Genomic DNA, 13,656 nt, shown 5'->3' on the forward strand with positions numbered 1-13,656 from the left:
ATTCCAGCAGCTATTTGATAAGCATCCAGCTGTTTCTGACAAACTTTAGGGAGATGGTTACATACCGGTAATGTCACCAGACTAGTTTTCCAGAAGCCCAGGCTAATGCTCTGGGGGCATGGATTCAAATCCCACCACAGCAGCCATTAATGAAAACTAATTAATAGCCAGTCACAGTAATGGTGGCACCTATCAGCAATTGTCATGAAAATCCATTCGGTTCACTAATGTTCTTTTAGGAAAGCAAACCTGCTATCTGGTCAGGCCAACGAATGACTCTAAACACGAAGCAATGCGGTTGACTCTTAACTGCACTCTGAAATGATCTAGCAAGCCATTCAGTTGGACCAAACCACTCCAGAAAATAGGACAGGGGCTAAAATTGGACAGACCACCTATCATCGACCTAAGCACTAGAAAGGACAACATCACATCCAACCCTGCCCAGACATCCTTGCTAGCACCCGGGGACGTGGCAAAATTGGGAGAGTTAACCCACAAGCTGGTCAAACGACATCCTGACTTAGTCATACTCGCTAAGTCATATCTTACAACCAATTGCCAAGACACCACCATCACTATCCATGGGTTTATTTAGTGGTAACAGCAAGATAGATGCGGCAGGCAAGCACAATGCTGTACAGTTGGGAGGGAGCTACTTTGGAAGTCCTTTCAACATTTGTTCATAGCGTAAGATCAAGGAAACCTGCTGCTGATTACAACCTACTATCATCCCTCAGATGATGAATCATTACCATCACAGATACCAGGCTCAGGCAATTTGATTAAATCCACATAATATCAAGAAACTGCTGAAGGCACTAGATATTGCTAAGACTGTAGGCCCTGGAATATTGTCTCCTAGCTGCCTGGTTTTGAGATGCTATGTGGACCATCAGGCAGTAGAATTGTATTCAACTACAGTCAGTATCCTCATGGCCTGGTTGTTGTAAATGGTGGTGAATAATTTAACAGCTACCTGGAGAGAGAGACTCCACATATATCTCCACTCTCAATGATGGAGGAGCCAAGCACATCAGTGTAATAGATGAGGTTGAAATATTTGCAACAATCTTCAGCTAGAAGTGCCAAGTGGATGGTCTATCTCTGCCTTCCCCTGAGGTCTTCACCATCACAGATATCAGTCTTTAGTCAACTCAATTCACTCCGTGATATCAAGAAATGGCTAAAGGCATTGAATGTTGCAAAGCTATGGACCCTGACAATATTTTGGTAATGGTACTGAAGACTTGTGATCCATTACTTGCTGCGTTCCTAGCCAAGCTGTTCCAGTACAGCTACACCACTGGCATCCATCCAACAATGTGGAAGATTGCCCAGGTACGTCCTGCCCACAAAGAGCAGAACAAATCCAACGCAGCCAAATACCATCCCATCTGTCTGCTCTCAATCATCCCCAAAATGATGAAAGTGCTGGTGACAATGCCATCAAGCTACACTTGCTTAGCAATAACCTGCTCACTGACTTTGTTTGGGTTTTGCCAGGGCCACTCACCTCCTGACTTCATTACAGCCTTGGTCCAAACATGGACAAATGAGCTGAATCCCACAAATGAGGTGAGAGCGAATGCTCTTGACATCAAGGCAGCATTTGATTCAAGTGGCATCAGGCGCCCGAGTAAAACTGAAGTCAGTGGGAGCTAGGAGGGAAACCTCTCCATTGGTTGGAGTCATACCTAGCACAAAGACAGATGCTAGTGGCTTTTGGACGTCAATTATCTCAGTCTCAGGGTAGTGTCCAAGACCCAACCGCCTTCAGCTTCAATGACCTTACCTTATCATAAGGCCAGAAGTGAGAATGTTAGCTGCCGATGATTACACAATGTTTAGCACCATTCACTACTACTTAGATACTGAAAATGCAGCAAGACCTGGACAACATTCTGGCTTGGGCTGCTGAGTGGCAAGTTCCAGGTAATGACCATTTTCAACGAGAGAGAGAATCTAACTATCCTTAACATTCAGTGGCATTACCATCACTGAATGCCCCACCATCAACATCCTGGGAAATTGAATTGGACTAGTGAAGTTCCAGTACAGCTACAACACTGACGTCTACTGAACAATGGGAAATTACCCAGAGATGTGCAAAGATAGTCCAAAGATGTGCAGGTTAGGTTGATTGGCCATGCTAAAATTGCTCCTTAGTGTCCTGGGATGCGTAGATTAGAGGGATTAGTGGGTAAAATATGTAGGGATATGGGGGTAGGGCCTGGGTGGGATTGTGGTTGGTGCAGACTCGATGGGCCGGATGGCCTCTTTCTGTACTGTAGGGTTTCTAGGATTTCTATGAGATGTCTTGGGCGGCATGGCAGCAAAAAAAATACAACCGGAATTTTGCAACTAAGGCCTTGCTGGGAAAAAGAGGAATTCAGTATTATAAGAGAATGCACTCCATGCAGCACAATGATTAGCACTGCTGCTTCACAGCATCAGGGGCCCAGGTTCAATTCCGGCCTTCGGTGACTGTGTGGAGTTTGCACATTCTCCCCTTGTCTGCATGGGTTTCCTCCGGTGCTCTTGTTTCCTCTCCCAATTCAAAGATCTTCAGGTTAAGTGGATTGGCCAGGCTAAATTGCCCTTTATTGTCCCAAGATGTGGAGGTTAAGGGGATTAGCGCGATAAATGCGTGGGGTTATGGAGTTAGGGCAGGGGGTGGGCCTTGGTAAGATGCTCTGTCAGAGAGTTGGTGCAGACTCGATGGGCCAAATGGCCTCCTTCTGCACTGTAAGGATTCTATGAAAAAGCAGCACAAGTACAATCCATTGAATTGCTGCCCCAAAATATTCTGAATCATTGGCAAAGTGATGGGAGATTTTGCTGACAATACTATCAAGAGGCATTTGCTTAGCAATTACCTGCTCACTAACACTCGGACTGGAATCTGCCAGGGCCACCCAGCTCTTGACCTAATTACAGCCTTGGCCCAAACATGGACAAAAAAGCAGAACTCCAAGGGTGAGGTGAGAATGGTTGCCCTTGGCATCAAGGCAGCATCTGAGTGTGGCATCAAGGAACTCCAGCAAAATGGAAGTAAAAGGGAAAATTCTCCACTGGTAGGAGTCATTACTAGCACTTAGGAAGATGTTGCAGTTGTTGGAGGTCAAACATCTGTTTCAGGTCATTGTTGCAGGAATCCCTTAGGGTAGTGTCCTAGACACAACCCCCTTCAGCTGCTTCATCAATGGCCTTTGTTCTGTTGTAAGATCAAGAGCGGGGATGTTCATGATTGCACAATGTTCAACACCAATTGAAACTCGGGTACTGAAGCAGTCCATGTTTATGTACAGCAAGATTAGACAATATCCAGGCTTGGGCTGCTAAGTGGCATGCAATATTCGCACTATGCAAGTGCCAGTCAATGTCCACCTCCAACACGTGAGAATGTAACCATCTTTCCTTGAATCTAGTGGCATTATCATTGCTGAATTCCCCCACTATCAAAATTCTGAGGAAATACCATCGACCAGAAACTAAACTGGAATAGCCTTATGCTATTAAGCAGGTCAGTGTTGTTGGCCCTGGACTTAGCCAGAAAAGTGGAGAATATTGTATCGCACTACTGACTTGTGTCTTGTAGATGGTTGACAGGTTTTTCTGTGTGAAGTAACAGATCTCCTGACTTCCCAAAACCTGTCAACTATCTGCAAGACACAAGTCAATAATGTGATGCAATATTCTCCACTTGTCTGGCTAAGTCAAGCTCCAAAAACACTCGAAGCTCAACAGTATCCGGGACAAAGTAGCCACTTGATTCATTTCCCCCATCTAGCTAATTGAACAATCAACTCACTCCACGACTGGGGGGGGCGGCACAGTGGTTAGCACTGCTGCCTCACAGCGCCAGGGACCTGGGTTCAATTCCCGACTTGGGTCACTGTCTGTGTGGAATTTGCACATTTTCCCTGTGTCTACGTGGGTTTCCTCCCACAGTCTGAAAGAACTGCTGGTTAGGTGCATTGACCCGAACAGGTGCCGGAATGTGGCGACTCGGGGATTTTCATAGTAACTTCATTGCAGTGTTAATGGAAGCCTTACTTGTGACAAATAAATAAACTTAAGCACTGGTGCACAATGGCTGCAGTGTACACCATATACAAGATGCACTGCAGCAACTCACTTAAGACTCCTTCGACTGTACCTCCCAAACTTGTAACCTATACTACCTAGAAGGAGATGGGTAGAAGACGCATGGGAGCACCCAACACCTGCCAAGTCTCTTCTGAAGCACTGACTTGGAATTATATTGCTGTTCATTCACTGTTACTCATCAAAATTCTGGAACTCCCTTCCTAACAGTACCGTGAGTGTAACTAGCTTTGTCAGCAACGCCCAGATCCCATGAATGAATTAAAAATAGCTTTTGCTTTTGATGAACATTCAAGGTTATGATACGGTGAAATTTTGTTTTAGAGATGGGAAAATATGTAACGCAAAGATGCATTGTAGCACTCTGATCTCTGCAGTGATGTGGTTGTATTGAAATTGAACAAAATATACAGTTACTGGAACTAAGTGGAGTGATGCTGAATGAATTGAGTTTCACCTGATGTTAATTGAGGCAGTAGCTCTTGTTGTTTGTGACATTTTATTCAACTTTGTGTTTAAATATTCTGATGCTGGAAAATGAAATGCCACCCACTAATGTCAATATCGATCACCCCATGGTTGGAAACCTGACTCCACTCAATCATTTCCTGGTTTCAACCCTGCACTGTCAGTGACATTTTATATGCAAAGGCTCTGATTGGGCTGAAGGGGAGTTCAGCGCTTAGTTGGCAGTGCTGGACGTTACCTGAAGATGGAACCCACCTCTGGACGATGACATTTCAAAGGTGGACAACATCCATGACTGGGCTTGTCGTTGCCTTGATAAATGGCATAGGCAGGAAATCAGAGGGCCAAAGCAAAATACTGCGGATGCTGGAATCTGAAACAAAATCAGAAAATGCTGGGAAATCTCATCGGGTCTGACAGTATCTGTGGAGAGAGAATAGAGCCAACATTTTGAGTCTGAGCATTTTCTGTTTTTGAATCCAAGTCCAAACAAATGCCCAAACATACATTCATAAGGTACTTAATCCACTCTGTGCCACCACCTGAGCATCTCAGTTTGACTAACCCTTCCCCTCCCTCCCCAAATCTTAAATCATCAGCCACAATCAATAATGGCTCCTGCTGTGTTCTGTAGAATTGTGTAAGAAAATGCCCCAGACTATTGGCTTTTCCTGTTCTTATGCTTTTGAAAATTTCATTCCTTCTGCTGTACAAGCTTAGCAGCATGTTAATTGGAGGTGTGTGCGAGGTGCAGGGGCCGCCTGTTGCCTTCCCTTTAAAAATTGGTGATGTTGGAAGATTTACACCATCAGAGAGCTCGTATTTTTCCAAGCGTGCATTGTGTTGGCACCCACCTTAGCTCTACAGGCAATCAAACCACACCCCCCCCCCCCCCCCCCCCCCCCGATACAGAATAAAGCTCCACTCTATCCAGACGTCGTGTCAAATTTAGTCTCCAGTAATCTTTGTGGCAACAATGTGAAATTTTTGATTCTCACACCAACCTCCCTCCAACCACATTACAAAGTAGGACCATTTTAATCAGTAGATTGCCTCATCAAATTTGAGCTCCAGGAATAAAAGACTGTCATCTGAAGTGCTGTACCTCCATGTTCCAACTAATAATTTGAGCTGTACATCAAACAGCATTGTCATTGGATTTATTGTTCATTTCTTGCTTTTCTTTGCCTTCCATAAGCTGTTTTAACCTTCTGATGTCGTCCATATTTTTGTGGGTGATGTTTCATGTAAGTGGTTGTACACTTAATCTATGGTCCTTCCCAGATATGTAAGAATTTGAATGCGGAGGCAAGGATATCTTTATTGGCGGAACAACAGAGGGAAGGGAAAGTAATTGACCGAACAGAAGTGAAGATTAGGGAATGGGGAAGTCAGCTCTGTACTGCACTTAATTATATTGACTGAATCTGGCATCTCTAGCTTCTAATTTTGGTACGTTCTGAAGGAAGTATACACCTACACAATTGTATTCAATTTTTTTGTCTTTGAAATAAATAGTCAGATATTGTAATCTTAGTTGAGAACACTTGGGACTCCATGGACATTTTCTGGTAACATCCCAACATATAATCTTTGCAAGTGAACTTGGAAAATGGGCATTAGATTATTTGACCACAGGACCGTTGTAAAATATGCAGCCAAAATGAGCATGGGATGAAACTATGTTTAGGCTAGTTATTAATGGGTTAACTGTTTGACCTGGCTAAATATAATTTTTTTTAGAAGAACCTGACAACTATTTAAACTTCTAAATAGTGATGGAAAAGATATAGGTATATACGTCAGATGACTATTTGGGGTATGATCACTTATTTTTGACTTTTTCCATTATCAATTGTCTCTTAGTTATTCTTAGTTGTGGCACTGGATGACGAGGCCATTATCCACAACATTTAAGCTTCCTGTGCCCCATTTGATTCAGTAAGAAGTCTCACAACAGGTTAAAGTCCAACAGGTTTATTTGGTAGCAAAAACCACTAGCTTTCGGAGCGCTGCTCCTTCGTCAGGTAAGTGGGAGTTCTGTTCACAAACAGGGCATATAAAGACACAAACTCAATTTACAAAATAATGATTGGAATGCAAGTCTTTACAGGTAATCAAGTCTTAAAGGTACAGACAATGTGAGTGGAGAGAGGGTTAAGCACAGGTTAAAGAGATGTATACTGTCTCCAGCCAGGACAGTTAGTGAGATTTTGCAAGCCCAGGCAAGTCGTGGGGGTTACAGATAGTGTGACATGAACCCAAGATCCCGGTTGAGGCCGTCCTCGTGTGCGGAACTTGGCTATCAGTCTCTGCTCAGCGATTCTGCATTGTCGTGTGTCGTGAAGGCCGCCTTGGAGAACGCACATATCGACTAAACTGCCGATCCCATTTGATTACCATCAGTCCATGCATGGGAATTAAATTAGGCTCTAAACTATGTTCTTTGGTTATTGGGTGGGATGCCACTGAAAGCTATCATTAGCCAATGAGTGCAAGTTCCCAGTGGATGTTTTTAGATAGTCCCTGATGCAGACTGAACCCTGAGGCTGCTGATCCTATCCTTGAGCATGCCCCTGTTCTGCCTGTATACATTGGCACCTTGCATTGAGGTTCAGAGGATTGGTGCTATTGCTTCCCTTTGCAGTTGTGGCACCATCCTTACAGTGCTACAACCTACTGGAATGTGCCCTTAGGATTCCCATGCAAAATATTGACAACTAATCTTAATGTCTCAGAAAATCTTAGCAGTACAGCAGTCTTGCAAATGATCTTAAATATCAAATAAAGGATACATTCTCTTTTTTTTTCTGGTGAGTTCTATCTGCTAATTATTTTCATGAAGGTGGATTTCCGGTTGGAGATCTGATACTTGAGGCCCCTTCTTATGTCCCGTACTGCTCCATTATTTTAATCAAGGCTGGTTTGTGTGCAGCATAGGAGCTGCTCTGGTAATTGCTTTTGCCCTAGGATGGGAAATAGGTTATTAGTCGACAACAGCTAAATGATAAGAAATACTATCCTTATTTTAAAACTATAAACACCTGGGTTTGCATTGTACAGAAATTGCCCAGTACCATCCTTTCTTCCATCTCTTCATCAAAATTGCTTATGCAGGTATGTAATTTTATTAGGAGTTTGATTTAGATGGTGTATCCTGATTGGTGATCCATATGCCATGGTTCATTGGTATACTAACTAATATGTTTAATCAGTGGTTTTGTGTTTACAATTACATCTCCCTTGTGAGTTTTAATCTCCAATTGGCTATCCAAAGAGGCAGAGCAGAGGTAAAAGTTCTCCACACAAAAGAAAGGAATATTCCACTTAGTTCAAGCATTGAAAAGGAGCCTATGAAAATTGTGGCGATCTTGCAAGTAATTAGTGTGTAGTGTGGGGAACAGGAGTGGGATTTCAATCATAACTGTAAAGTGAGGTAAAAGATAATTTTGCGCACCCCTGAGAAACTATTGATCATGTAGAAGAGCTGCTTATAGGTTAGTTTAGGCAGTGATTGGTGGGAAGTATAGTTTTTTAAAATTAAATTAATTAAATTTTAATTAATTTTTAAAAATAGCCTATTTTTAATATTGCACAGTATAACTCGATTGTTATGTGAGTCATTGCACCCAGCATAACTATCCTGAATCTGAGTCACCAGCAGGGTGGGGCAAGGAGAGGAAGAGAGTGATTGATGAGCTGCTGTTTCCGTTGTTCACCATCTCCTTACTGATTTTATAGGCGACATCAGCCCATGGAGAAATACACAAGTGAGGGAAGAGAACATGGTAAATTCAACAATACAATAATAAGCAATCTCTATCATTTGAGATGCTTCCACTTTTGACTTTTGTTGAATGCAAACCTCTGCTGGGCTTTCTACAGCAGCATGGCTACTCATCAGGTGCTCTGGCCGTTATTGTCTAGTGCTGCTAAAATTACAGTAATATATTTTGTATATTTCAATTATCTTTTCTAGCCATACAGTTTTGGTCTGATCCTTGTGAAAATAGCTGTATTTGACGTTTCTCACTGTCTTGAAGTTGTTGATGTTATGGGATGATTTTTTTAAAAGCCTGATTAAACCGCTCTGTTTCTAACTGTACCTTTGATCCATCCCTTTTTTTGGGATTGTCTGGATCTCTACCCCTCCCCCATGCCTTTATCTCCATCTGTCTCAGTCTGTCTCCTCAGTCAGGATCTGTGGATCTGCCTCTACTCCCCACTCCTGAGGAGTCTTGGTCAGTCAAGATTTTCATAGCTACTCCTCTCTCTCCCCCCCCCCCCCCCCCCCCCCCCCCCTCAACCATCCACCAGGCATTATCTTAAACTCCCCTGTCTGCAGTCGTTTTGCTTTTCCCCCTTCATCAAACTCTTTTATTATGCGAAAGCACCCAGTCCACAATAGTGGAATTGCATTTAATTTCTGCCACTAGAGGGAGATAGCAAACTGTGTTAAAATAGCGATGGGTGGCACAGGGCACTGCACTAATATTAGGTACTGATTATTTAATGGATTGTGTTAGGTATTCAGATACATTTTTGATCCCGAGCCCAAATTAATTTTTTAGTACTTAATACAGCTTTTTATTGTGTGCTATTCATTTTGCACTGCATTGTTTTCTAATAACCGTACAGATTGTAAATTCAACGATGCGTACTCACTATGAATTTGAAATAGATTCCACTTTGAAACTCTTGTAGAAAGGTTTAGAATCTTCCAAAGAAATATTTTCAAATATCTGTGATAAATTCAAACTGCTCCAAATGGATACAGAGATATTTTCAGCCTGTACCCTGTACAATAGCTGACTGCAGCTCTCTGCAGTGGAAGCTTCCTCTGATGCAGTACAGGTTACACGGCAATGAGTGATGCTCTATAGGAGGAGCTACAACCCCATTTCATCCTGTGTCTTGAGCAGTAGTACAGCAATGTATACCTGCTGCAGGGAGTGAGCTCATTGGACAAAGTCTGGAAAATGCTCCCTTACATTATTCACTTTCTAGGCAGTGTGTGTTCATCATTTTCTATTTGGTAGCAGAGAAGCAGCGATGAAGGGGTCTGTGCCAGGGCTGGATACACCCTCTGTACTTCTGTCTAGGCTCCATGTACTGCAGGATCAGACTGGCCTTCACTGAACATGAGTCTGGCTGCTCACGTCAGCTGTTCCATGCTGAATTGCTTTGTGAGTCTCTGCTGTTCTTTTTTCTTTCAGCTTTGAGGCCTGTGCAGCCATGGGTTTGCTGGATAATTCTCGATATGCAATGTGTCAGGGGGAACAGGGGAGGAAATCTCATTGAACCTATTGATGTTATTAGGAAGGAGAGGCCGACTGGTGACTAAGCATATTCTGTTGCACAGGGCCGAGCCAGCATTGCTTTCAGGTGCTCACGTTGGCTCGGCATTAATAAAAAATGTGTTTATTTCGAGATTTCTACCGTTCTGAAGATGATTCTGTTGTTAATCAAATGCTTAATTCTTGAATATTTAATGAATTATAAAAAATTGAAATATATTCACTGACCTTGATGGCTGGTCAGCCATGTTGTTGTATCCAGAACCAATTATGAGCATAGGGTGTTTCCAGATGCTGTTTTAAAGAAAATATTATACTGTCTGAAGCTCAGGCATTTTAGGAGGGGACAGCTTTTGTGGCTTTACAGTTCTATAATTTGAAGTAATTGTGAAAGCATCCACATTTGCGTTCAGTCTCTGCCAGCCTAGTTCATATAAATGCAGTGAGCTTTTCATCTTTTTATTATCTTTGTCTCCAGACGCAGTAGATTTATAACAAAAGAATGTTCTAGATTGAACCCTGTGGTGATGTCTGTTAGGGTTTTCCGAGTCAGAACATAATGTCTGATCAATAGTGCCACATAGATTGTTTTTAATGGAAGCTTGGATTGATGGGCTGTAGACCGTTATGGGGATTGGCAGGTGACAGACCATATTAATAAAGAGGGGAGCAGAATAAGATTTATCTGCAGAGCGTCTACATTAACAGGATGTGTAAAACAGTAGAGATTGGTATTTCAAGGCCCCATAATGATGCACTAAAGAACACAGCAGAGTTCAGTTTGATGGGCTGTAGAATATTCTAGAGATTAGCAGGAGAGAGTTTGGATTAATAGTCTATGATCCGTAGTAGGAATTAACAGGAGAGGTGATGGATTAATGGACTGTTGAACATAGTAGGGAATAATGATCATAGGTCCAGATTAATAGACTGTGAAATATGATAGAAATTAGTGGACAGAGATCTGGAATGATTCCTGTGAAATAAGGAGCAGCAGGAGTGGATCTGGTATACCAGTAGTAAACGTCCATCAACATTGTTGAGAGAAAGAAAATGATTTAAAAGTGAATGGTAATGGTAAGTTTCAGAAGTTAATGAACTGCATGCATATAAAGTCAGAGCTGTATCTTTATTGTATGAATGTGAGTGCATGTCCCTGTCAATCTGAGCATGTACTGGGTTTCTTCCAATTTTTAAAATAATTCAAGGGATTTGGGCTTCATTGCCTGAGCCAGCATTTTTATTGCCCTTGAGAAGGTGGTGGTGAGCTGTCCTCTTGAACTGCTGCAGTCCATATGGTGTAGGTACACTCACCCACTGTTAGGAAGGGTGTTCCAGGATTTGGACCCAGTGAAGGAACAGCAATATATTTCCAAGTCAGGATGGTGAGTGACTTAAGAGGAGAACTTGCAACTGGTGGTATTCCCATTTGTCTGCTGCCTTTGTCCTTCTAGGTGGTGGTGGTCGAGGGTTTGGAAGGTGTTGTCTAAGGAACCTTGGTGAGTTCCTGCAGTGCTTCAATGTAGTTACAAGAAACTGAGGAAGCTTGCTGTTGCCTGAAGCCAGTGTTGTTCACTTGATGGAATAAATTCATATTCTTACCGTAAGCAAGAAAAAAAACAGCACAGGTTATTCAGAAGTTGCATTGTAGATTCCTATAGGCTATTTAATTACTACAGCAACCAAATGACTATTGCAGCCTGCATACAGACAGATTCCAACTGTAACGTCAAGGTCAGCCAAGTCAAGGAAATTGAGGGCCATCTTATCTAGAAAATATAACATCTATATTGGTTATATCTTTTGAAAAGCTCACTATTTGGCGTCTGCAGTACATACTCCCAGTAGATTGGAATTGTCTGTCTTACACATACTTTTTTTGTAGCTGTCACCAGTTGAAGCTCTGCCAGATCTTGGTGGTCTACGATACCGGGATTGCCGTGGTTGATAGCTTCTTGCAAGATATTTTGCATAGCAACTTTAACCACTCCCCCACCTCCATCCAACTTGCTTTTAGGTTTGGTTCTGTAGTCAGCCTGCTTCAAAATCATTGCCCAAGCTTTGTCCGAAGCTTTATTCTCTATAATAATCAAATAATTCTGTACAAAAGCATCCCTACTTCCAACAAGTATGTTCTCATCACGTCTTGACTAGTATGTTAAATGTCATCCCAAGCTTTTAGATACTGGGTAATCTATAACATGTAATCATAGAGATATTAGAGGGCATCCAATATCACACCCTCTGGGCAGCCCATTCTCTTTCACTGACCATTGGAATAATGTCCTACTCCTTGTACAATATGTCATTGCATAGTTGATGCAGAGAATATCCTGCTTTTCGTGCAACTGATTTTAAGTTTGAGGATGTGAGGAGAGACCTTTTTAACATTCAAGACTATGGGCCAAGTGTTGTAAATGGGAGTAGGTGGAAGGCCAGGTGTTTCTCGCGTATCGGTGCAGATTCGATAGCCTGAGGGGCCTCTTTTGTACTGATGATTCTATAATTCTAAAGTTAAATACTTTCCAAATTTAACACTTTGGATCTGTTGATACAACAGAACACATGCTTTGATGATGATGTATTCTTATAGCGTGATTGAATGGTTGGTATTTCATGTGTGTGCTGGCGAAGCATAGTTTGTTACATCCCTCTATCAAATAAGCAGTACGTTAGTGTCACCACTCTGCTGATACCTCTGGGGAGGTTACATCAACACCTCCAAGGGAAATCAGGTAAGATTGAAATCGAGCAATATTATTCTAACTGTAGTGTCTGGAACTAAATCCTCAAGTGCACTAGTTTATAATATGGAAATCAGACAGGAATGCTCATGTTTATCTTATTTTGGAAGTGCACTAAACTAGCGATGTGTTGAACAATTATTTTTACAAAATGAGGCACTATAAATTAATTGAAATTTTCAGTGTGGTAGGTTTTTCATTCTGACACTGTGCATCTCAGAGGTATTTAAAAGGAGGCAGTGGTATTGTTGCTGGACTAGTAATCTCGAGACCCACGGGTAATGCTTTGGGGACCTGGGTTCGAATCCCACCATGGCAGATGGTAAAATTTTAATTCAATAAAAGTCTTGAAAGAATAGAATAATGATGATCATGAAACCATTGATTGCCATATAAACCCATCTGGTTCACTAATGTCCTTTATGGAGGAAATCTGTCGTCCTTACCCGATCTCCATGTGACTCCAGATCCACAGCAATATGTTGGACTTGTAAATGTCCTCAGATATGGCTAATAAATGCTGGCCCAACCAGCGACACCAACATCCCATAAATGAATAAAAACAAATTACTTGCCCTTTACCAGAAAGGGATGTGAGTGAACCAGGGCCTCATATTCTCTTACTAGCCCCTCCATAATCCATAGTTTCTTCCTTGTTGATTTATCTAAATCAAGTTCAAGTGCTGTTTGATTTTCTTTTTAAACCTTGATTTAAAAACTGCAGTGAGCACACACGCCTGGAACCCCCCCCAATGGTTAGTGAGTAAATGTAAATGTAATCTTCAGGGTAGTCAGTCTCCAGTACTGCACACCTGCAGTCTAAGGTTTGATCTTCAATCTGTGGCTGATCTAAGTTGGAGTGTTGCGGGCGCTGCTACAATTAACCTCAGCACCAGTACTCAATGGAGTGGAGCAATCAGCTAGGAATGCTGTTTCCTCATTGTCATTAGAGGGCTCTCTTGTCTGTAAGCCAACCTTTGTTAGAAGGACTTAGGCTCATAATGCAGGACAGCAGCAACATTGAAATGATTGCTAAA

At 42.1% G+C, this 13,656-nt stretch overlaps 1 protein-coding gene across 9 annotated transcripts in view; it reads left to right on the plus strand.

Annotated features, from left to right (window-relative positions):
• mtmr4 (myotubularin related protein 4) overlaps positions 1-13,656 on the plus strand; it is a 176,186-nt gene that overhangs the window by 71,974 nt on the left and 90,556 nt on the right. Inside the window, exon 1 of one of the 9 annotated variants that reach the window (XM_078225022.1) lies at positions 9,488-9,764. The exons of 5 other annotated variants lie outside the window; for them this stretch is intronic. In XM_078225022.1, the coding sequence (XP_078081148.1) occupies positions 9,720-9,764 (45 nt within the window). In that variant the 5' untranslated portion in view covers positions 9,488-9,719. Of the gene's footprint in view, positions 1-9,487; positions 9,765-10,727; positions 10,953-13,656 lie in introns of those variants that run through there. 3 more of the 9 variants (XM_078225025.1, XM_078225029.1, XM_078225026.1) reach the window with 3 other exon arrangements.

This window comes from Mustelus asterias, chromosome 12, assembly GCF_964213995.1.
Source record: "Mustelus asterias chromosome 12, sMusAst1.hap1.1, whole genome shotgun sequence".
NCBI classification, from domain to species: Eukaryota; Metazoa; Chordata; class Chondrichthyes; order Carcharhiniformes; family Triakidae; genus Mustelus; species Mustelus asterias.